Source organism: Protopterus annectens, chromosome 14.part0 (assembly GCF_019279795.1).
Source record: "Protopterus annectens isolate FY-2018-M chromosome 14.part0, PAN1.0, whole genome shotgun sequence".
Classification (NCBI taxonomy): Eukaryota; Metazoa; Chordata; order Ceratodontiformes; family Protopteridae; genus Protopterus; species Protopterus annectens.
In genome coordinates this window covers 30,052,625-30,076,582 of record NC_056748.1, presented here as the reverse complement: position 1 = coordinate 30,076,582, position 23,958 = coordinate 30,052,625, and the positions used below count along the sequence as shown (strand labels likewise).

The following is a 23,958-nucleotide window of genomic DNA, read 5'->3' as shown; positions in this document are numbered from 1 at the left end:
AAAGTAAAGTCCCAAGGAGGCAAAGGGTCCTTGACCGGTGGCCTAAGAAGAAAAGTACCCTTCAGAAAAGCTTTCCAGAGATTAGAAGATGCTAGAGAAGCAGAATTATCCCCTATGTGGAAATTAGAAATAGCCATCAGCCGAACTTTAACCGTAGAGAACCTGACACCCAGTTAAAAAATGCCTGCCAGAAATTCCAAGATAACAGGAACCGAACAGTGAAGGGATCCAAATCCCGTTGAGATGCCCAAATTGAAAAATCCTTCCACTTACTCGAATAAACCTTCCTCACGGAAGATATACCAAAATCTTCTTAACCAGAGAAGATAACCCAAGAGTCCTATCATGGAAACTGGAACAGCCAAGTGGTGAGCTTCAGACTGGCCAGCTCTGGATGTGGAATCCCTGAGGTATGTGAAATCAGATCTGGAACGAGATCCAACGTCCACAGAGGACAAACTACATGAGACCACAGAGAAGGGAACCATACTTGGCGAGGCCAGAACTGGGCAATGAGGACTGAGCTCCCCAGCCGTTGTGCTTTCTGAATGAGTTTTGGTATCAGGGGTGAAAAATCAGCATAGAGAAGACCAGAGGGCCAAGCATGGGCTAGAATGTCTAAGGGGGATTCCTCCAGATGGGGGTTCAGAGTGAAAAACTCGCTGCACTTCGCATTGGAAGGACAGGCGAAGAGATTGCAGCAAGGCTGACCCCAGATAGAAAGATTTGTTTCACTACTGAAGGATTCAGAGACCACACATAAGGAATCAGGATAGACCTGCTGAGCCTGTCTGCTAGAATGTTGGACCTCCTCAGAATATGTGTTGCCACCAGAAAATGGCTGGTGGAGATCGCCTACTCCCACAATCTTATGGCTTTGTGGCAAAGTGAATAAGACCTGGTTCCCCCTGTTTGTTGATATACCAGACTAGTAAAATATTGTCCGTCTGGATGGCAATCGTCCCTAGGGGAAGATGGGCATGAAGAGCTTACAACGCCAATAGCACCACCCTCATCTCCAGGATGTTGATATGCAACTGGGTCTCCAGGGAAGACCACATACCTTGAACTGTCCATCCCAAGCAATGCCCCCCACCCAAGTAGGGAGGTGTCCATGGTCAGAGGAGTGGTAAGAATAAATGAGCGACTGGGGACTGAATCCCCCAGAGAACAGTATCTGCGCATGCGTGCGATAGACGAACAGGCTCTGACAGTTGTAGATATAGAAATTACCACTGGACCAGAGTCCACTGGAGCACCCTCATGTGTAACAGAGCTGAGGGAATGAGAGTGATCATGGCTGCCACAAACTCCAACGCCCTTAAAACAAACTTTGCTGGAGGAGATGGAAGTTGAATGTGCAAGACATGAAGTTTGAGGGACTGAAGTCTGTTGGGTGTCAGGAAAACCTTGGTCTGAATGGTATCCAACCATGCTCCAATGAAGTCCAGAACTTGAACTGGTTCTAACAGGGATTTGTTGAGATTTATGGTGATGCCCAACTGGTGGGCAGTTTGGATAAGGAAATCCTGGCTTGGCAGAGTCTATGCCTGGAGGGGGTGGAAAGGAGCCAATCATCCAGGGGAAGACCTGGAAGCCCTGCAGCTGCAGGTGATTTGCTACCACCGCCATCACTCAGAGTGTCTGTCTATTTTGATGTGATAGTTCGCGTCTTGAATGTCTACCGAGTACATCCAGTCATTCTCTGGCAGGAAGGGCAGGATAGAGAGAGTGACTATCTGGAATTTCATCTTGGCAACTGACAGGTTCAGAGTAGAGAGATTCAGAATTTGTCTCAAGTCCTCCATTTTCTTTGGCACTAAAAAGAACCTGGAATAGATGCCTAATCTGGATTTGTCTGGGGGGGATGGGCTGGATGAATCGTTTTTCTAGAAGCTTGGAAATTTCCTGTGCTGCTGCCTCCCTTTGCACGGGTGGAAGATCCGGGAAGTATTTGTCCAGAACTGGCCTTCGAAGGAAGGGATTGAATATCTTCTGGATATGATTTGCAACACCCACTGATAGTCTATGATCGACGCCCAGGCTGTTGGGTGTAGCGAGAGTTGACCCCTAACTGCTTCCAGAGACAAGCAGCTGGGCAACCCTTCAAGGCTGCTGCGTGGGCCTATCAGAGAACGAATCCCAAGACCCTTGGTTTCTCGGGGCCCCATCTGCCACAAGGGTGGCATCTGTCAAATCCCCCTCTGCCTCTGGGGGAAGGCAAGTCCCAAGCATCCTGGGAAGAGCCCTGAGACTTCCAAAACCACATCTTCTTTGTCGTTGTCCCCCACTGATTCCTGGAGAAGGATCGCTGAGGGTTTGAGAAGCGGATTCCGATGGCAGACAGAGTGTTCCTGTCCTTATCGCTGTGGACCAGTGTGATGCATACCATCTTTCCAAAGAGAGTGGAACCATTGTATGGAGCATTTGTAAATGATGCCTTGAAGGGCTCTGAGAAGGTACAAAGTCGGAGCCAGGTGTGATGCCTGATGGCAACGCCTGTTCCAGCAGCTCTGGTGGTGCCCTCAGTAGCATGAACGAGAAGATGCATAGAGGTATTGGCAATGGAGGTGAGGATTGCCATTCGAGAGGAGAAAATCTTCCTATCCACTGCCAACATGGACCCTGGGGTAAACTCTGTTACCTCCTTCACTATGTCTCTCTGAAGCCTCATAATGTGTGCCATGTAGTTCAGTGCATGTACAGAGAATCTTGCTGAAGTGCAGGCCTGCTTCACAAAACAGTCCAAGGTCCTAGACTCATGGTCTGTCGGGCATGAGCTTACCCACATTCCTAGGAGGACAGGCTTTGGGAAGACCTAGATGAAGCTGATAAGGGAAGTTGAGGCACTCTCCATAGGGAACAGGTCGGAGCTCTTCCAGAAGGCACCGGCCAAGAATACCCTAGCACCAACACAGCTGGAGCAGACATTGAAGGGATGTCACTTGGCCCAGTAGCCACAGAGGAGGAATGGGGAAAAAGGCAGGTGTAGGTAAGAGAACTCAGAGCTGAGTGGGTCAGTTCCTAGGACTATTGTTTCTTCCATGGAGGTTCTGAGGAGGACCACATGGGAGATGGCCTCCTGGAAATCTTTGGGCTTCTTAGCCAGGGGTTGAGCCCCTGATGTAGAAAGAGCCCCTGAGGTGGCTGAAGGAGGAATCAAGCCCTTTAAAATGAGCTTGCTTCTCTTATCTGCCAGATTCTGGGGGTGAAAAGCCCTACATCTGTCACAAGGGGCTTCCAAATGGAGAGGCCCCAAACAGTAGACGCACTCCCTGTGGGCATCAGATAAAGGTATCTTCGGCCCACAGGAACTGCACTTTTTGAAACTCAAAGGCTTCTGATCAGCCATAAGGAGAAGGAAGAAAAAGGCACCAGAGAGGAAAAGAGAAGAAAATCTTTGAGGAACTTTCTGCTACCATCAAGAGAGACAAACGAGATCTGAGGTAATGTGGGGAGAGCGAGGCATTGTGGGTAGGTAGGAGGAGCTCAAGTTTGGAATCTCGAGCTGTGAGAAGGTGGCCCGTCAGTTCCGACTGTTGGAAATGGGTCCCTCAGTTTAATGGAATGAGTTGGACAACATCAGATTTAGAATTTAAAATTTATAATTTAAAAATAAATTACAAAATTTACTTTACAGAAGTTGTCACCCCCCCTCCCCCAAACATACACACACGCACCATAAAATTCATTCCATATGTTGAATTCCTCAGGGTCAAAAGGTTATGTAACGACCCGGTGGAAGCAAATTTGCAGATGAAGGAAACTTTTAAAAAATTCTGTGCAAGGGGTTACAATGAGGAAGAGGTAATGAAGGGAATGGAAAAAGTTATTAGAAGTAATAGTAAAAAAGATATAATGGGGAGAAAAACGAATAGGAATGCATATATTTTACATCAACGTATACCTTATTTTCTGAAAAAGTTATAGACCAAGTTAAGTATTTCTTTAAGTATTTCTGGAATATGTTGAAAAGGAATGTAGAATTTCTACAAAATAAAAAAGACTGGCTTTTCTTTTAGAAGAGGTAGAAGTATAAAATAATTTTTGGTCCATGTTTAGGATGCCTTCAAATACAAATATGAAGGAAGTGAATATTAGGGGGACATTTGCTTGTGGCAAATGTAGCATTTGTAAATATGTAGTGAAGGATTTTGCAAAGATCAATGGTAAGGAATTTCAGACTAGTGGTATATTTAATTGTAATACGGAGGGAGTAATATATGGAATAAAATGTCCATGTGAAAAATTTTACATGGGGGAAAGTAAGAGATGCTTCTCCAGTAGATTGAAAGAACATAAGGGATATAAGAAAGAACAGGCAAACTAGTCCCATAGCAATTCATTTTAATGAGTGTCATAATGGGAACCCGGAAGGGTTGCAAGCTACAGTGTTAGATAGGGTAGAAATATATAGTTTTATGACTAGTTATGAAGTGAAAAATGTACTGAGAAATAAAGAAACTAGTTAATTTTAAAGTTTGATACTATGTGCCCTAGGGGCTTGAATCAGGATTGTAGCTGGAAATGTTTGCTATGAGCTTAAATGAATGTCACGATTGTTTAATTGTTTTACTGAATAACTGCATAATGAAATTGGTATATAGGGGAGGGGAAAAATATGGAGTTATACTCTGTTAAAGGCTGTAATAGCTGAGGTGCTAGAGATTTTTGCATTGTTTTTACAATAAAAATAATTTGGTTTGGACTTCATTGGTCTTTTGTTTGTGGTTGCAACATCAGATTTACAGTTTAAATTTCAGTTTTTATGGCTTACACTCCTTTATTCCATCTACAAATCTGAATTCTTCAGATAAACTTTACAGTAACTGTGTTATACAAATACTGGTTTCTGGTTATTGATAGCTCTCTGCATGGTTGCCACAATTCCAAACATCTCATCCTCACATTCCATCAGCATAGGGTTAGGTTTCTCAAATTTAAGTTCCAAGTCTGGTAGAGATGAGCATTTCACAGTTATACCCAACACATCTTTTGCAAATCCAGCCCCAGTCTTCTGCTAGATGATTCACCCAATCTTCTATCAAACTCTCTCTTCCTCGACTTCTACAGCTTCCATATAACTTTACATTTTTTCTACTTGCCTTGTCCCAGATCTTCCTTATTTGTCACTTAACAGGTTCGACCATTACCTACTGGTCATGCAAAAATTCCACTTCATTCTCATCATATAAACTTCAGTACAGCTTTATTCACAAAGCTTCCAAACTACTTCCCCATACTACAATTACACTTTTTTTTCTTCTTTAACTACAGCCTGTGAAACGTTACTGGAAGCCAACCAATGTCTTTTTTGTAATACATGTATTCCACCACACTTTCCATCTTTCTATTACCAGCTACTATCACTACTACAAACGAAACTACTGCATTAAATAAGTCATTTTTCTTGGACTGAATGTTTTAATTTTGAATAAATGAAGCAACTTGATGAGGGAAATGAACTCCAAAAAGCACCATGCACATGGTGTTGTGTCTGAAGCTATGGCATGTGACAGTGTACAGTACATTTTCTTCAAATTACAGGAGCTTCCCAGAAAAATTTCTGACCTTGAATGGAAGAAAGATAAACCCAGTTACACAATCAACAAAGAGGGTCTCCAGTGATAGATCCTTATTTACTGAGGGTTGCTGTTCTGTAAGCAGTTTTATTGCTTTGGAGAAATCTATTTAAATGTAAATAAACATGTATATAATGCAGTGTGCAAAGACACATTACTTTGCTATGATTGGTTCTATTGTTTATAGATTACTTTGGTGCTGAAGGAAGTATTTCAGTAAACTTTGATGCATGTTCCAAGTAACTGACCTGAACAATATTTTACTGCATGTACAGGGTTTGCTGTATATAGAGCCTTTGGGTGGTACCCCAGTATATAGCCATCAATTACATTTATAAGGTCAAGCTGTGATATCATGTTAGATTGCCTTGTGTTTGGGTTATAGCCAAAATGTGTCTTTGGCCAGCCCACCTATTTTTATGTGGTTAACAAGTAACAAATAAGTAAAATAAAAATAATATTGAGTAAAAAGGAACACACACAAAATCTGTGCAAACAGGGAACCACTTCAGATAAAACAAAATGTTAAATTTAAAAGACAAGCAGTTACTCCATGGTAATGAAGACAAGTGTCCCTGCACATGGCCTTTAAATGTGACATTAACCAAAAGAAATGGACAATGTACCAATTGTATGTTGGATCTCACCGTAAAATGACTGTCATCTTTAATGACCAATTTAAAATTAAAAAGCTCCCCTTCTTAAAAATGAATAAACCATAAGTAAATCACTTCAGAACACAAACTTCTTGAAAAATAACTCGTGCGATATCACTCTAAAATATATGTAAATGCAGGGATGTCAAATGAGTCACTGTTACAGATGAAACTCAATGCCAAGAAATGCATTGCAGTGCTTTTTGGGAAAAGTGCCACCCCAAGCTAATTATGCCATCAATCCGACACCCCTAAGAGTTGATCCAGGATTTGGGAACATATGTAAACAATAATCTGTCCTTTGACCAACATTTGGAGAATGTAGTAGGAAAATCATTCTATGTTGCCCAATCTGTAAGTAATAGCATAGCATCCAGGTCCAAAGAAGTCATAGTGTCGGGTCAGATACATTCAATGGGGCATTGTACTCAATCATTGGTCTGATGAGTGATGAGTATAGGGAGACTATGACCTCCCTTGATCTAGATGTGAATCCCTTCATGATGAGGTGGGCAATGTAGAAGGTCTTCCTAACTACTTTAGCTACATGGGTGTCGAATGACAGGCTACTGTCAACCTGGGTCCCCAGGTCCCTGATAACTTCTTCTGTGCTCAGAGGATTACCACCTATATGGTAGCTAGGGGTAACCTTGTTTTTCCACAGGGTCTGACTATGCATTTTGGCATTTAACTTTAGGCCATGGCTCTGGCACCAGTCATCCGTTTCTGTGAGACCCTTCTGAAGGATATCTGTGTCAGATGTGTTTTCATGCACCCAGTTTGCAGTCATCTGCAAACTTTGTCAGCCATAACCCTCCTGTGTTTGCTTGTACTTTGGAAAAGTAGATGCCAAACAAGAGTGGGCCCAGGACTGAGCCCTGTGGGACACCACTTGTGACAGGCTTTGAGTCTGACATGGCGCCAGCAACTCTGACCCTGTGGGTTCTGTCACTCAGCCAGTTTGCAACCCATCTTGTGATGTATGGGTTAACATTTAAGCTGACGAGTTTTTCAATGATACCCGAGTGGGGTATTGTATCAAGGCCTTCGCCAGATCGAGGGAGGCTGTATGGAGTGCCTTTCCCTCATCAATGGCTTTGGTGACCGTTTCCGAAAAGTCAACCAAGTTTTAAAGGCATGATCTGCCTTTTACCAAGCCAAACTGGGGTGGGTCCCAAATCTGCAAATTCCTATGTCTTTATTTATGAAGTCCATTATGATCCTCTCCATAGCTTTGCAGATAAGGCTTGTCAAGCTAATGTGCCGGTAATTTCCAGGGTCTGTGGAGGCACCGCCTGTGTGAAGTGGGACTACAGTCGCAGTGCACCACTCCTGGAGTGCATCCAGAGGTGAGACTATGATTAAACAGCTGTCCTAGCTGTGGGTTTAATTCCTCGTTGAGTTCAGGAGCACACAGCCTGGGACACCATCAGGTCCCATGGATGCTGTGTTTTTGCTTTGGAGAGAGCAGTTCTCACTTGGGGCTTGAGATGTTTGGCTGCAACCATTTGGTATAGATATCTCTCCTTTTGGGGGAGGGGAGTTTGCACTGAACCTGTCAGCCAGTATGTTGGCAATGTCTGTAGGATCAGTAATCTTCACATCATTTTGAACTAGTTCTGAGCATATCTGGGAGTTTCCTCCCAGGTTTCTAACATAGCTAAAGAAGGCCTTATGATTGTCCTTTGAGTCTTTAGCTATTTTTCTCTCAAAATTTGCTTTGGATGATTTTATGAGAGCTCTTAGTTTTTTACTTATAGTGATCAAGGGTGTCTTTGGCCAGCCCACCTATTTTTATGTGGTTAACAAGTACCAAATAAGTAAAAGAAAAATAATATTGAGTAAAGAGGAACACACACAAAATCTGTGCAAACAGGGAACCACTTCAGATAAAACAAAATGTTAAATTTAAAAGACAAGCAGTTACTCCATGGTAATGAAGACAAGTGTCCCTGCACATGGCCTTTAAATGTGACATTAACCAAAAGAAATGGACAATGTACCAATTGTATGTTGGATCTCACCGTAAATGACTGTCATCTTTAATGACCAATTTAAAATTAAAAAGCTCCCCTTCTTAAAAATGAATAAACCATAAGTAAATCACTTCAGAACACAAACTTCTTGAAAAATAACTCATGCGATATCACTCTAAAATATATGTAAATGCAGGGATGTCAAATGAGTCACTGTTACAGATGAAACTCAATGCCAAGAAATGCATTGCAGTGCTTTTTGGGAAAAGTGCCACCCAAGCTAATTATGCCATCAATCCGACACCCCTAAGAGTTGATCCAGGATTTGGGAACATATGTAAACAATAATCTGGCCTTTGACCAACATTTGGAGAATGTAGTAGGAAAATCATTCTATGTTGTCCAACCTGTAAGTAATAGCATAGCATCCAGGTCCAAAGAAGTCATAGTGCCACTTTATTTGGCCCTTATCTGACCCATCATTGAGTATAATGTCCCCTCCTTCAATATGTACCTCACTAGACATATGCAACAGTTGGAACACCCACAAAGGTTCCTTACCAGGAGAATCCAGGCTATAAACACATTGTCATATATGGATTGCCTTAAACCCTGTCTCTTAAAGGTTAGAAAGAGGTGATCTATGCCTGGCATACAAGGCATCCTCGGATCCAGATATGATGGATCTTTTGCACATCTGCAAAAACAAACAGCACCAGAACCATTAAATCCAAGGATTTAAATTCTGCTTGTGACATAATTAAGACATGCTGGTGAGACAGATGTGTGTCTCAGAGGATCTCCAAGCTCTTGAACAGACTCCCCATCCACATGAAGCAGAGTCTATCCCAACCCTATTAACTGTGATCAATGGATGGGAAATCAGAAATTCACCTTGGGTCTGGCCCACTTATCTCTGACAGACAAAGGCAGACATTAGTGCTCAAACTAACATACCCCTAACCCCACATAACTCTAGAAAATTCCTAACATACCCCTTCTAACAAATGCCCATGCTACACAGGGATGCAACTGGGTTGGATTGCACAGCCAGGCTTATAAAGGCCCTGCTAGCCATTAGCCTAGTATATATCTATAAACCTATGGGGACTGTGGAGTAAAATAAACAACAAAGTTACAATAATTACAATACAAGTGGAATAAAACGTGACTTACAAGGAACCAAACAATGAACTAATTCATAAATAAGCAAAAGTGAGTTGCATTTTAACCTTGTGTGGGTGATTCATCTGATGTTTGTTACCACTACAGAAGGCAACTTATTTATTTTACATTTATTGACCAGGAAAATCTGACTTGGTAAAGTAACCCCGTTTCAGCAGACCCAGGGAGAAAAGCTGCACAAAAAGATACAGTAACATCCCAGTAAGAAAACCTTTAGTACGTCAGCATTTGCTTTAGTAAATATTAAACTAATGAAATGCTCTACACAATATTAAACAACAAATTTATGTTAGTAGTACACTAAATAAATTGCATTCAAGGTAGTAATATACAGTCAGGGATGGAAACAAACATTAATTATTTAATATGTGCAAAACTAGGACTTAAAGTTAAAATTTTTTAATACATTTCAGTTTAGTACTGTAATGATCTCAGATGCAAATTAACTTTAACACAGCTGCTTCAGTGTACTTCTACTACTTAAAAGGCATTTTTCTTTCTCGTGGAAAAAGCGTGACTTTACATCCTCAAGTCGAATTTTATGAAAGTTAAAGAACTACTGTTAACTGCATTTTATTTCTACACAGTACAATGTCCCAAGACCCACAAGACATAAAAAGCTTATTTTCATGGACAACCCAAGGGCAATGTCTAGGTGAGTGACTTTTTCAAAGTCACACAGTAAGGGAATCAAAAATAGACTAAAACTAAACTAAAAATAAACAGTGAATGGTCTTAGTACTCATTTTTTTGGTCTTGCAGATGTTACACAATTCTGGCATTTATTTTGCAACACTACTAGTTTTAAATGGTTTGGAAATATATTTTCAAAATGCCATGTAGGAGACCCCACCTTACAAACTGTTGTACTACTGTACCATTCCATCACAGAACATGGATTTCACACAAAAGAAATAATATATAAATATATATATATAAAATTCACATACATGTAATAACACAGACACGTGCATCAAAACTTTAGCAATTTATAATAATTTGATGTAAAACTTTCAAAATCTGGATTTCTTTTGACATTGCCAGGAATGTACTGCAGTTTTTTTTTTTAATCTTGACAAGATGTTTTTTACCATCTCAAAACCATGTGTATCTTTTTGATGTAAGGACTATTTTAAATCAGAATACAATTAAAAAAAAAATCTATGTTTACCCAAAAGTTTAGCTACTTTATGTGAAAAATATTTTATATTTATAAGTGCAGTAATGCAGCAAGACACAAAAGGCTGTGCGCAGTGTAGACATATTATTGCACTGCCCAAAACTTCTAAGGCACTCTTCCTCCAGACTCATACCTCTCAGCGCCACTAAGAATACAGAAATGAGTACAATTCAAACAACACCCACAGGACTATGGTGATGTGTAAAATGCACACATCTTCACGTCTTACTGCTTGCATAATCATGTTCCAAGTTTACTATGGGCTAGTAAACAGGGAAGACAGTGCTTCCTTTTGCAAAATACACATCAGCACATTATGCTCAAGGGCCTTGTAAAACACAGCCATTAACAAAAAAAATGGCATTTAGGGACGAAAACGAGGTGATAAAGTTAATGCGTTTATATGCCAGTTTTTTTAATAGTCTTTTTACAGAGCCATATCCGCTGTTTTTTTTTAGTGCTGGTTGAGGTTGTGTTTACTGGTTGCTTTATTCAGCACTTATTTCTCCTGTTGTTTATATTAGTCTTTTAAAACAACAATAATAAAACTAAGAAAGAAGAGGAACAGTGATAAATAAATAAATATTTACTACAGTATTGTAATACTGGAAACAAACATTTACAATTCTCAATCCAAATACCGATCTGAATCAGAGAAAAACTATCACAAGAGAATGTGAAAAACAAAACAGCATCTCAGAAGTGTACTTTCAAAGGCATATGGATTTGTTCAGCTTTCAATTGTTTGTTTCTTCTTTTAGTAAGACAGAAATAAACCACTTGTCTATGGGTCTATGAATCTTCCAGTTTCTTCTCTAGTTCAGAAAATGCTTTCAGACTAATTTCATCCACCTCATCCTGGACCTGACAGAAAACAAATACAGATAAAAAATATGATTGTATTTCTTTAGTTATTTACACACATACTTAATTACGGACTACAGTTTAGAGAGTATACGATTCCTGCTTAAACCATGTAGGTAATCATGAGTACTCACCCTGTTTTACTTAGACTGCAGAACTCTACTTACCTATTCAATGAAAAAAAATAGATAAGACAAATGGGTCTTAGTGAAATTCACCTACAAAAGACTAAGCGAAGAGCCAGTGATGCTGCTGATGGACAACAAGCATAGCTGCAGAAGAGTAAGGGATGTCAGCATACCTCTCAACATTCCAGATTTTCACAGAATACCCAGATTTTTGCCTCATTTTTTTCTGTTCTTCATAAAAATTGCGAGCTTCTGGAAAATTATTGAGCATTGAGGTCATTAAATTGTCAGACATTTTTGTTTCTGATTTTGTTTACTTCAGAAAATGCAGGCTAATGCAGAACCTTTTATTCTAGCAAATTTCTAAGTTTATAATAACAGTGTTTAAAATGTGTCCCTATTTTTGGTACTTTGCCCGCCTCCTCTCATTAATTTTGGCTTTGCCCAAATTTCTTGCACTGGGAAGTTGAGAGGTACAATTGGGGGGTGTAACCACCCCCCCTCCAAAAATGGGCAAAAGACCCACCTGTCTTACCTCTAAAAGTGCTGCTCTATTGGTGGAATCCCTCTAATGCAACAGTACATGAACGTATGTTCAATGATAATACGTAATCCTGACTGTATTGCCCTACTCTTTTGCCCCTTTGAGTACTGCTCCTGGTCAGCTACATAACATTGCTGTAAAACCCCTACCCCACCACATAGACTCTCTTTGGCCTTAGCCTATTCACCTACCCTCACACTGTCCTTTCTCTCTGCTAGCTCTTTTCTTTTACCCTCCTATCTCTCACTGTATCACCCCTCATACCTTTAACTCCTTCTCTTGCCTGTCCTCTCACTGAATTCCTTACTCAAACAGACTAACTTCACAACCTCAGACCTAGTGCCCCCCTTGCCCTGCCAGAGTGCCCCCATCTGTCTCCACAGTCTAGCTCCCAGATAGCCTTTGCTCAATCCCTCCCCACAGATTTAGGCATAAGACCTCTTTCTAAAGAAAGTAAACTGCATAGACTTAGGCAAAAGGCAACTTTCTAAAGAAAGTAAACTGCTAAACAGTAAACTCTAAAACATACAGCTTTACTGTACTCCCTGAATTCTCACCGATTGTATTCCATAACTGATGCTCCTCTAGAACAGTGCTGCCCCGCTCTGTTCACTTTGCTCACTCTGCTCCCCTACCCTACCCCTATTCCCAAACACCGCTACTGCAATTAAGCTTAAAGCTGCAAACCACTCCCAACTCAACTGTCACACCCAATCAACCAATCAAATCACACCATCAATCCCCCACTCAAACATACTACGCCACACCCTTGTCACTGACACCTTTATTTACTCCTCTCTCATTTGGTTCTATAGCTTCTACTCTCATTCACCCCTCCACTCCTACTGAAAAAGGAAAAATAAAAGGCAAAGAAACAAAATAAATAAAATGCTTTACCCACACCTTACCCACCTAAAAGTAGCATTTTACACATTAACTATTTTTGATCTTCTCCCGTTTTCCATCCTTATGTCCTACCATAACACAACTTTATCACACCAATCCAGCCCAATGGCAAACAGAAACCATAGCCAACACCCTAAAACTAAAACATTTCCCTATATCTCCATGTGACCTTGCCCCAACCCACCCATTTTCTTACTTAAATAATAAACCAACAAACAAAATTAACCCCTACTCATCCCAGAAATTAAACAAAATAATACAAAAACTAATTAAACTCTACCTATACCTAACTCAAACTGCTGTGAAGACATACACCCCAACCCAGGACCCAATCCATTACTCCACACAAACCTAAACCAACCAAACCCTCTTTATAAAAGGCCAACCTCCTCTCTCCTTCTCTTAACATTAATGTAAGAAGTATACTTAAAGTTCAGGACCTCCATGCCCTAGTTATACAAACCAGATATAACCATACTAACTGAAACTTGTCTTAAACCAGAACATCATGATAATGAGATTACACCCGCTGGCTACAATATTAGATGGAAAGATAGGACAGGGAAAATAACAGGAGGCTTAGCCATACTGTTTCAAAGTCATCTCACATTGGAGCAGGTTAGCTGCAGTTCCCAAGAAGTCAAAGATATAGAACTTATTATTGCTAAATTAAAACTAAACACTAGCAAACATATAGTTATAGCAGATGCCACCAGGTAATAAAATTGCTACTATGGAGAACCTGCTACACTGGATGTCTGCCTCCCTTCCACAAGAGACCATACTCTTAGGAGATGTTAATATTGACTGGTCTGACTGTACCAAATACAATCCTTCTACCCACATTAATCTTCATGGGTTCACCCAAATCATAACCACCCCCACAATGGTCGAGAAGAAATCCAAACGTCAATCAATCTTAGATTGGATACTTCTGTCAGACCCCACCTTTGCACACCAATCAGGCTGCCTGCCAAACAATCTGAGTGATCACCAACCAACCTACCTTATTAGGAATAAATCCCATCATAGTAACCAACCCATCCTTAGAATAGTTCACAACAAAAAGAACTTCAAAGCCAAGGACCTAAACAATGAACTAAAATACTGTAACTGGTCTCCCCTAAAACACCTACCCCTAGATGAAGCGGTGGATTATTTTAACTCAGCTTTCCTCAAAATCCTAAACCATCATGCACCATGTACCATCAAAGTCAAAACAAACTATGCCCCTTGGTTAACAAAAGACACTAAAACCATAATGAAGGACAGAGACAGAGCATGAGCTCAATATCATAAACTTAAAACCACTATCTCAAAACAAAACTACTTAACACTCTGGAACAAGGCCAAAAAACGAATAAAACTTGATAAAACCAATTACTACAAAACCTTACAAGAAAAACACGCTCACAACCCTCAAAAATTCTGGGCCTCAAGAAATTACTGCACCCAGGTATAGCCACCACTCTCATACCCACAGTACCAACCGACAAAGAGGACACCCCCACATAATTCAACAAATTCTTTACCGAAACAGTCCTAACTCTAACACCCTAAGTAGCACCACCGGCCCTACACCTTCTCCCACCCCTACTAACCCCAATACACAACAAAATCCCTCTAGCTTTCCTTTGCCTCCAGTGCCTACAAAACTTATTACTAAACTCCTCAAAAAATTAAAACCAACCACGCTGTCAGATGACAAACTCCCCGCTGATTTCCTTCAACTATCAACAGAAACCATAGCCTACCTCGTGTCTATCCTCATAAATAGATCCATGTCTGAATGCAAAGTACCTGACCTGTGGAAAATATCACATACTATTCCACTCCACAAAGGTGGCAACTCCCTTGAGCTCACCAACTACAGCCCAATCGCAATTTTATCACCTTTATCAAAAATACTAGACAGAGTAGTACATTCACAAATAATGCAATACCTCCTGAAAAATCACCTTATATCTACATCTCAACATGGCCATAGTACCACAACAGCACTATTGTCAATATACCAACATAGTCAATAACCATAGAAACAGACTTTCCATATCCTCTGTATTCTTAGACTTATCTAAAGCCTTTGATATGGTTAACCACAGCATGCTTCTCAAAACTATCTACCCTTAACATAAATTCCTCCACTACATCATGGTTCAACAGCTATTTATCAGGCCTCCAGCAAGCAGTTCTTTGGCAAGACCAACTATCCTCCCTTCTACCTGTATCTATAGGAGTCCCTCAAGGTTTCATACTTGGTCCTTTACTGTTCTCCCTATTTACAAATCAGATAGCTGCATCCTCACCCTCTGCCTCTATAGTGCAATACGCAGACGACACTACTATCATATGCCCGCCCTAACCTTAAGCAAACAACACAACATAACTTTACTCTTGCTGAAGCATGGTTTTCTAATATTAAATGTATACTCAATCCCAAAAAAACAAACCTAATTCTCTTCAGTCCTGGTAGATCTCCTCCTCTGAACAATGATTTCACCATAAACTCCAAGAATAATACCACAATCACCCCAACAACAACACACTAAATTCCTAGTAGTAGTAATCGATAATCTTAAATTTGATGTACACATAGCCCAAACAATCAAAAAAGTAAACAAAAAGCTTGGTCTCCTGTACAGGAACAAGCAATTCATGACCAATTATACGAAAGCCACTATTGCAAGAACTCACCTATTATCCACCCTCCTGTATGCCTCCCCAATCCTGACTAATCTCCACAGCGAACAAACAAAATGGAATCTTGCTATAACAAGATTGCCAAGTTTGCTACAGAAGCCTCTAATAGATCCCATCACTGTCTTTCCCTCAAACAGCTCAACTGGCTAGAGCTGCCCCAACTACTACTTACTAATCAACTCTCTATAACTCACAAACTGTACTACCTCCCTGACAAAACTCCAGCACTACAAGATCTAACACAGCCCCACACCACCACCCGAGCCTTAAGATCCACCAACCAAACTCTCATAAATGTCATCAAACATAGAAATGAAGCTGGTAAAAATCTCTTTGCATGTACGATAGCAAAAATCTGGAAGTCACTCCCAAATCACATAACTCTACTAGCTCTGCTTCGCAGTTTAAGAAACTTCTCAAAAAACAATATTCTAATAACTGGCTGTGCCCATGTGACTCCCCAGGCTAATCCACTACACTGCAGTGTTGCAAGGATTCTGCTAAAGATCACCTGTAAGTCTCTCTAACCTCTGAGTGCATATTCTTACCTAACAATGTTTTTTTTTTTGCTGACAGAGTTATATGTCTATGAAGAAATGTAAAATATGTTCTTGAATGTCTATTTGTATGTCTTAAGGGTATGCTTATGTATTTGATGATATGTATTTGTATACACATTCAACACGTATGCTGCATTGTGTTAAAGTGGAGCTTTTCTCCCCGGGCCTCCGCTGAAAATGGACCTGTGTCCTGTCAAACTTTCCCGGTCATCAAACATAAAATAAACTAAAATCTCAGTGTTAGTAAAAATAGAGACATTCGTTCTGAGAGAAGGAACATGTGTATAACGAGCAGGGAGTAGGTCTTGGAAGATAATGCCTTACTCAACTGATTTCTTGTAAGAAACTTCTAATATGCAAGGTGGATGGAAGACTGACAAGAACAGTAAACTTCCAAGCTAGGAAATAAATGCAGAACCCTTCAAGGAACATGTACGCTAATGACCCTCTGAAAAACTAAGGGATGCACACCAAACATTACTAGCTTTAAGATGGCAATTAAAGTTGACTTCTGTATAATCTTTTTATGCATTGGTGCACATTTTATATACATACATATATATACATATATATATATATACATACATATATATATATATACATACATATATATATATATATATACATATATATATATATATATATATATATATATATATATATATATATATAAAACAAAATTATGAGTAGCAATCCAAACAGTATGATTCTGGGGGTAGGAAAAATAACAGTGGTCTTTCACTTACCATAACTGTAGATGTTTGAGTAGATCAGTGTTGCAGTACTAATTATTGGGTCTCACTGCCATGCAAAAGCCTTCAACACGCCTGATTTCCAGTGTCTTTGGACATCCGTTGGTTAGGGATGATGCAAAGACTGACATCTGGACACCAGGGTACAAGAAAGGTGTCCGTCGACACCATCTCTAGGTCTTTCTAAGCAGTGAACAAGCAGTCTGATGCCTGAGGACAGCATGCCCTCCCCGGTTGTCTGAGGACAGCATGCCCTCCCCGGTTGTCTGAACTGAGTGAAAGGGAGAAAAAAACATAAGAAGCAGAGAGGGGATGTTGGAGGTAAGAGGACTAGTTGCAGATAACTCCTCTGTACCTTGTACACAGCAAAGGGGGAGAAAAGTAGTCAGCAGGTAGATGAATTAGAGGGTGGGAGTATGTACTGCAACACTGAGTTACTCAAACACTTACAGTTATGGGAAGTGGGACACAGTGTACTATGTTCTTTGTAGTCAATGTTGCAGTTTTGATTCTTGGGAAGACTCCCAAAGCCAACAGATGGGCGATAAGCCATCTTTTTGACCCTAGGAAATAAGGTTTTACAGGATGGCCATAGCGAAACCTGCTCTAACCCCTGAGATATTGCCTGGGTTAAAGTGTTTTGTAAAGGTGGGCACTGAATTCCATGTGGCTGCATCTTGGATGGCCTAGGTGGGTACTCCTATGAGGAAAGTAGTGGTAGCTGCTTCATGTCTGGTGGCGTGGGCTTTAATATCCCAAGCAGAATGTTTCCATGGTGGGAGTAACAGAAATTAATACAGTCTGGTATCCATTTGGAAATGGTTTGTTTGGAGTAGGCCTGCCCTGTTTACCCTCTGCGAAACCCACCAGTAATTGCTCTGTACTATTTGGGGGTTTTGTCCCATGTAGACAGTACCTGATCTACAGTGCACATCCAGGGAATGAAGGTCTTGCTGTGATCTGTTCTCTGGATTTGGGAAGACGACTGACAGGTGGACAGCATGCAGGAACAAGTTTGTTCATGTGAAAGAGAAATTCCCTATTTTCAAAAGTCTCTGTCTGCCAAGTTTTGGAACAGAACTTCTGCAGTTGTCTGTGAAAGGTGAACAGATCTATTGAGGGCAGTCCAAATGTAAAAAACACAGTGAGGCTCACCACGACAATAGAAGCAGACCATTACACTCTTTATTCCAAAGAAATCACAATACAGTAAGCGCTTTCACATCTCAAATGACGCTTCAGACTTTGAAACTAAATGTTAAAAACTGTTTAAATACCACTTGTAGATCAGCCAACCAGTAAAACATGGACATCAATTAAAGATCACATTAGCAGTTTAAAGCTACAAGTAAAAAAGAGTTACCAACTTACAAAAAACATATTTGTGATTTCTGAAATGTCTCCTATAGCTTGCATAATAACTTATGTAATATTAAAATCTAAGCATATACAAATCTTATGAATTATATAAAAATTGTATTTAAAAACTATCTAAAATATATATAAATAAATAAATATTTATATTTCAATACAATGACAGATCAAATAAATATATAGGTGCATGACCAGGATATTGTGATAATGCACGGTCTGCTAGAAAGGGCTTAATAGAGACATTCTTGTTCAGACCGTGACCTTTGTCAGCTTGGAGTCTAACAAACCATTTACCCTCTTGTTTTTCAGTGTGGTTTTTAATATTTCCTAGTCTCCCTGTCCTATGCACGGTCTCTAGCACCATAAAGACAAATTTGTGTGTAATGTCAGTTTGTACCACATGTTTTGCAAGTGCACTGGTTTCATCCACTTTATTTATTGCGTATATGTTCTCTCACGCACTCGCTAAGGGTCCTATTCATTTTGCCTACATAAAAACATTACATTTTCCACACATTGCTAAGTAAACTAAATTCCTAGATATGCAGTCACTATACTGACCGACAGTGTATCGATTATTGGTATCTGGATGTACAAACACATTGCTGCTAGCCATATATGTACATTGGTTGCAGTTACAACATGGAAAGTCCCTTCCCTCACAGAATTCATTTGTTGTTTCTTATTATTTTCTTCATAACAAATTAATCTCTTTAAGGACTTAGTGTTCTTGTAGGATATCTTTGGTTTTTCACCTTCTATATCTTTTATCATCTAGTACTAAGATATTCCAGTTCTTATTGATTATCTCCAGGATTTTCTTGTTATTGGTATAAGGGATGGTTACTCTGTGTATAGCTCGCTGGGATATCTTATTGGATCTTGTGGTAGGTGCTATGTTATCCCTCTTAATAAATGGTTTTCCTGCCTCCAATCTATCAAATTCTTGTATGGTTTCTAAATCTCGTGGATGGTAGCCTCTATCATAAAAATCCTTCTTCAAAATATATAACTTATCTTTTAAAATATTGTCATTACTAGTAAGTCTAGAGGTTCTTAGTATTTGGCCCTTAACTATATTCTTATAAATATATGTGTTGGGTGCATACTGTTGCGGTACAATAAAGCATTCCTCCTACATACTTTCCTAAAGATCTCTGTATGTAAACTGTCACCTTTTTTGGTCAACTGTACCCGTCTATCTGATGTTCCGACCACTTCGCTGTAAAGTGTAAAAACTGTGTGGTTCCATTGATATAATCAAACTCCTCTAAAGCCTCAACAGTATCTCTCCAAATCAACAAATCATCATCCACGAAACGTTTATAATAAACTATGCTTTCTACATAGTTCACTTGCACCAATATACAAGTGCTTTCCCAATATGCCATCACTATGTTGGCATATGAATTAGCGCAAGGTGTCCCCATTGCTACCCCATTTGTTTGTAAAAAAATATGTTCCATCATATACAAAAATGTTGAGCAATAAGTCCATTAACATTGTGCATTTTATTATTTGATCATTGGCAATGCCTTTCCCAAGTAAGAATAATCTCATGTATTCAATTCCTACATCATCGGGGATACTGATGAATAATGATGTAACATCTAATGTGACCATATAATCTTGTCTTTCCACCTTATACTCTGATAATGTCATTAGAAAATGCCGAGCGTCTCACAAGATGGAAGTGGCTTCATATATTAAAGGTCTAAGTTGCTTTTCTATATATAATCGAAAGCGGTTCTGTCAACCAGCCTTTACTCGACACAAGAGGTCTAAGTGGAGGGTTGACCAATGTTTTGTGAACCTTGGGTAATCCCTTAAAAGTAGGTACTAAGGGATGCTCAACTAAAAAATATCTGTACATATCCATATCAAAAAAATTGCACATTAACATATATAAATCACTGAAAAAATTTTCAATAATTTTATCCAATTGTATATTAGATGTTATGTGGTCCTATCTCACCTACATTCTTACCCATGGGTTCGGAGCCAAATATTGGCTCAGACTCGGCCAATTTTACTAGCTCAAAGTCTCTCATTGGCTGGGCTAAGAAGGTATCCCATTTTGCACTGCTCCATATCCCCACATCTCGTTTGCCGCTTGTGTAGCTCGGACGTGGTCTCGCTTGGTTGTGGCTAAGTACCTTCCTTTTTGCTATTTCTCTGAGAAAGTTGTTGCTTCAGACCCAAAAGCTATTTTAATAGCTATTCTTGTTGCGGATCGCTAAAACTGTGTGTGTGATTTCAGTGCTTGAGTGTGATAGTTGCTTTTTGATATCCCTGACTGTTCCAGCGGGCTAGGCCCATTTTAGTTAGAGGACCTAGTCCTCCCCTCTGTTGTTGGATAAACCTTTGGTCTTTGTGATTTTTTCCTGTGTAATCCCTAGAAGAACCGTTTCAGTTAGAGGTTCTTAGTGTGTGTCTAGTACTGTTTTTCTGGTGTGTCTAAATTGTGTGTGAACCGTTTCAGTTGGAGGTTCTCAGAGAGTGCTTAGTATGGGTTTTCTGGTGTTCTAAATTGTGTGTTTTTTCCCACCCTTTTTGTAAGTTGCATCTAGGTGTTTCACTAGCGTTAATTATAAAATGTCCAAGGATCAAAAGGAGCATAAGCCTTCTGGCTTTAAGAAATGTTCCAAATGTGGATATAAAATGTCCATCACGGATGGACACACTGTGTGTGTCTACTGCCTCGGAGCCATCCATTTACAGGAGTCTTGTAGCTTTTGCCACGCGTTCAGTCCTAGGGTGCTCCAGGAGAGAAAAAATAAATTGATATTAAAGGGACTTCTGAAACAGTCATTTGAAGAAGCTATAGATTCAGCTTCTAGTACTCAGCCAAAGTCTAAAGCTTCCAAGTCTAAGAAAAGGTCTCCGGCTCCATCTGCCACTTCGGAGCCTCCGGAGAAGATTACTGTTCTGGACTCTACCTCCTCGGCGCCACTGTCCTCGGGGCCACAGGAGGTATCAGTGTTAACTGAATCGGCGTCGGCTCCTATTATTCTTGAACCCATTCGGAGCCGGTCGCCCATTGTGCGGCATGGTTCACCAGACAAGAGATTCCAATCTCCATCACTCTCCTCCAAATCCTCCAGGCTTTCTGATTTGGATGTTGTTAGGGTACTGCAGAGGCTCCTGCAGTCGCCGGTGTTGGCCAAATTGTTCTCGGCTCCGACCCACTCGGCTCCGGAGCCAGTTCCTATGACTGTTTCGATGATTCCTCCTCCCAGCACTTCCTTGTCATCAGAGCCGGTATGCTCTGATCCGAGTGATGTTCCTGCGCCGGCTCCGATACCACTTTTGGGTCTATCTGTGCCGACATCGGCTCCGACCATGTCGGTTCCATCCACAGGGTTCGAGACTCGGGTCTCTTCGGTCGGGCCCGAGGGGGATACTTCAGGACCGTTGTCGGTTCAGAGTCTCCCACTTGGTGCATCAGCTCGGGGGACCCCGGTCCCGGTTGTGGCCTTGGAGGCCGGTCGGTCCTCGGACTCGGGGGGGACCTGCCTTCGAGGCCATGTGGAGCACGCTGGCAAGATCATCAGCTACATCACCCGGGTCGGTCATTCCATCCCCCACTACCCCGGCGAGAGCCTCTGACACTCATCTATCCATGGACAGTAGAGCGCCAGGCCCTAAGGATACCCTCATGAGTGGTCCCCAACTTTCTGAGGGTCTCAGAGTCCGTACCTGAGGAGCCTCCTAGAAAGAAATTGTGCAAGAGGAAGCACATAGACTCCCAGGATGAGTCTCTCACCTCCGATACTGACCTCGAGGAATCGGAAGGGTCCCCCCAAGTCTTCCTCTGATGATGTTTCCTTCTCCGATATCCTGGAGATACTGAAACAAAGAGTAGGCTGGCCTTCCAAAACTCCTTCTGAGGAGGAGTCCGTATTCCTTAAGGCTTTTGGCGCTCAACCTTCCACCTCCTGGGTGTCTCCACCCTTCGAATTTCTTGACCTCATTTGTCGAAGAGTGTGGGAAAACCCTGATTCTGTGGAGCCCAGGTGTCCCAACAAATTCCTGTCCGCACCCCAGGGAAAAGAGTTTGTCAAAAGGAGTCCCGGTAGATGCCATGGTTGTGGCGGCAGCCACCCAGAAGGAAGTTGCAGAGTCTTCCTCAGCGGTCCATCCTCCTAACAAGGAGTCTAGGACCATGGACCAGTACGGGAAGCGTACCCTATCTTCAGCAACCTTCACCTTACGGTTGCTGAATTATTTGTCTCACTTCACTCGGCTCCAGAGAGATCTCCTCAAAGAATTGGGAGATGCTCTTGCGGGTAACATACCTGAGGCGGTGGCTCAGATGGTTAACGCATAGGTTTCTACCCTCAACTCCATCGCTAACTCATCCATGCGACTCATCTCGTATGCGGCCGAGGGAGTGAGTAGGGCAGCGAGCTCAGGGGTCGCCCTTAGAAGGCAAGCCTGGCTGCGCCTGTGTCACTTCGCGGAGGCCTTCAAGTCTTCCTTCACTGACGCCCCATTTGACGGTTCCTCCTTGTTTGGGACCAAAGTGAAAGACACCCTCACCAGGTGCGAGCAAAAGGGAAAGACCCTGTCTGCTGTAGGGGTCAGTTTTCCCCTTCCTTCTAAGCCTTATCCCAAGGAGAACCATCACCCAGGACGGATGGGTATTAAGGATAATTTCCGGAGGTTACCTCATCCCATTTTTTTCAGTACCCCCGCCAATAAGAAAAATCCCAGACGTTCCACCCAGTGAAAGGGATCAAGCAGCCTCAGAGATCTCTCAGTTGCTAGAAAAAGGGGCCATCCAACCAGTCCCCTCAGACCAAATCGGATTAGGGACTTACTCAAGATTCTTTTTGGTGCCGAAAAGAACAGGGGACTTGAGACCCATACTAGATCTCAGTCAACTCAACAATTACGTACACAAGTCCAAGTTCCATATGGTCACACTACAATCTATTCCCCCATTGTTGGGAGAGGAAGTATGGATGTGCTTCATCGATCTCAAGGACGCTTATTACCATGTCAAAATGGACAAAGCATCCAGGAGTCACCTACGCTTCCGGCTGGGAGCCAGTCACCCTGGCCTTTGGTCTCACCACAGCCCCCAGGGTGCTCACCAAATACATGGCAGTGGTGATGGCTCACTTAAGACGTCACGGATCCCAGGTGTTTCCGTACCTGGACGACTGGATCCTTACCGCCCCCACCAGGCATCAACTAGTTCAGGCCAGGGATGCTACCATCAGTCTATGTCACAAACTGGGCAGAACAATAAACTGGGAAAAATCTGCCTTATTGCCCTCACAGCGTGTCACCTTTATAGAAGCAGAGCTGGACATAATTCAAATGCGAGCATTCTTACCACAAGAAAGGATCACGGTATTGCAACGACAAATACATATGCTGATGCCCCTGAGACAAGCGAAGGCAAGACTGGTTCTACAACTCCTAGGGACCATGGCGGCAACTATCATGTTGGTCCCTCTAGCGAGATTACACGAGACTTCTTCAATGGATCCTCTTTGTCCAATGGTCTCTCCAAAGACTCCACTTTGTCCAATGGTCTCTC

The 23,958-nt window shown here is 41.4% G+C and overlaps 1 protein-coding gene across 2 annotated transcripts in view; it reads right to left on the bottom strand.

The window, feature by feature from the left end:
* Window positions 1-9,740: 9,740 nt before the first annotated feature.
* Window positions 9,741-23,958, bottom strand: part of LOC122788849 (NFU1 iron-sulfur cluster scaffold homolog, mitochondrial-like) — a 274,386-nt gene continuing 260,168 nt past the window's right edge. For both annotated transcript variants that reach the window (XM_044055741.1, XM_044055742.1), the window contains exon 8: window positions 9,741-11,443. In XM_044055741.1, the coding sequence (XP_043911676.1) occupies window positions 11,372-11,443 (72 nt within the window). In that variant the 3' untranslated portion in view covers window positions 9,741-11,371. The remainder of the gene's footprint in view (window positions 11,444-23,958) is intronic.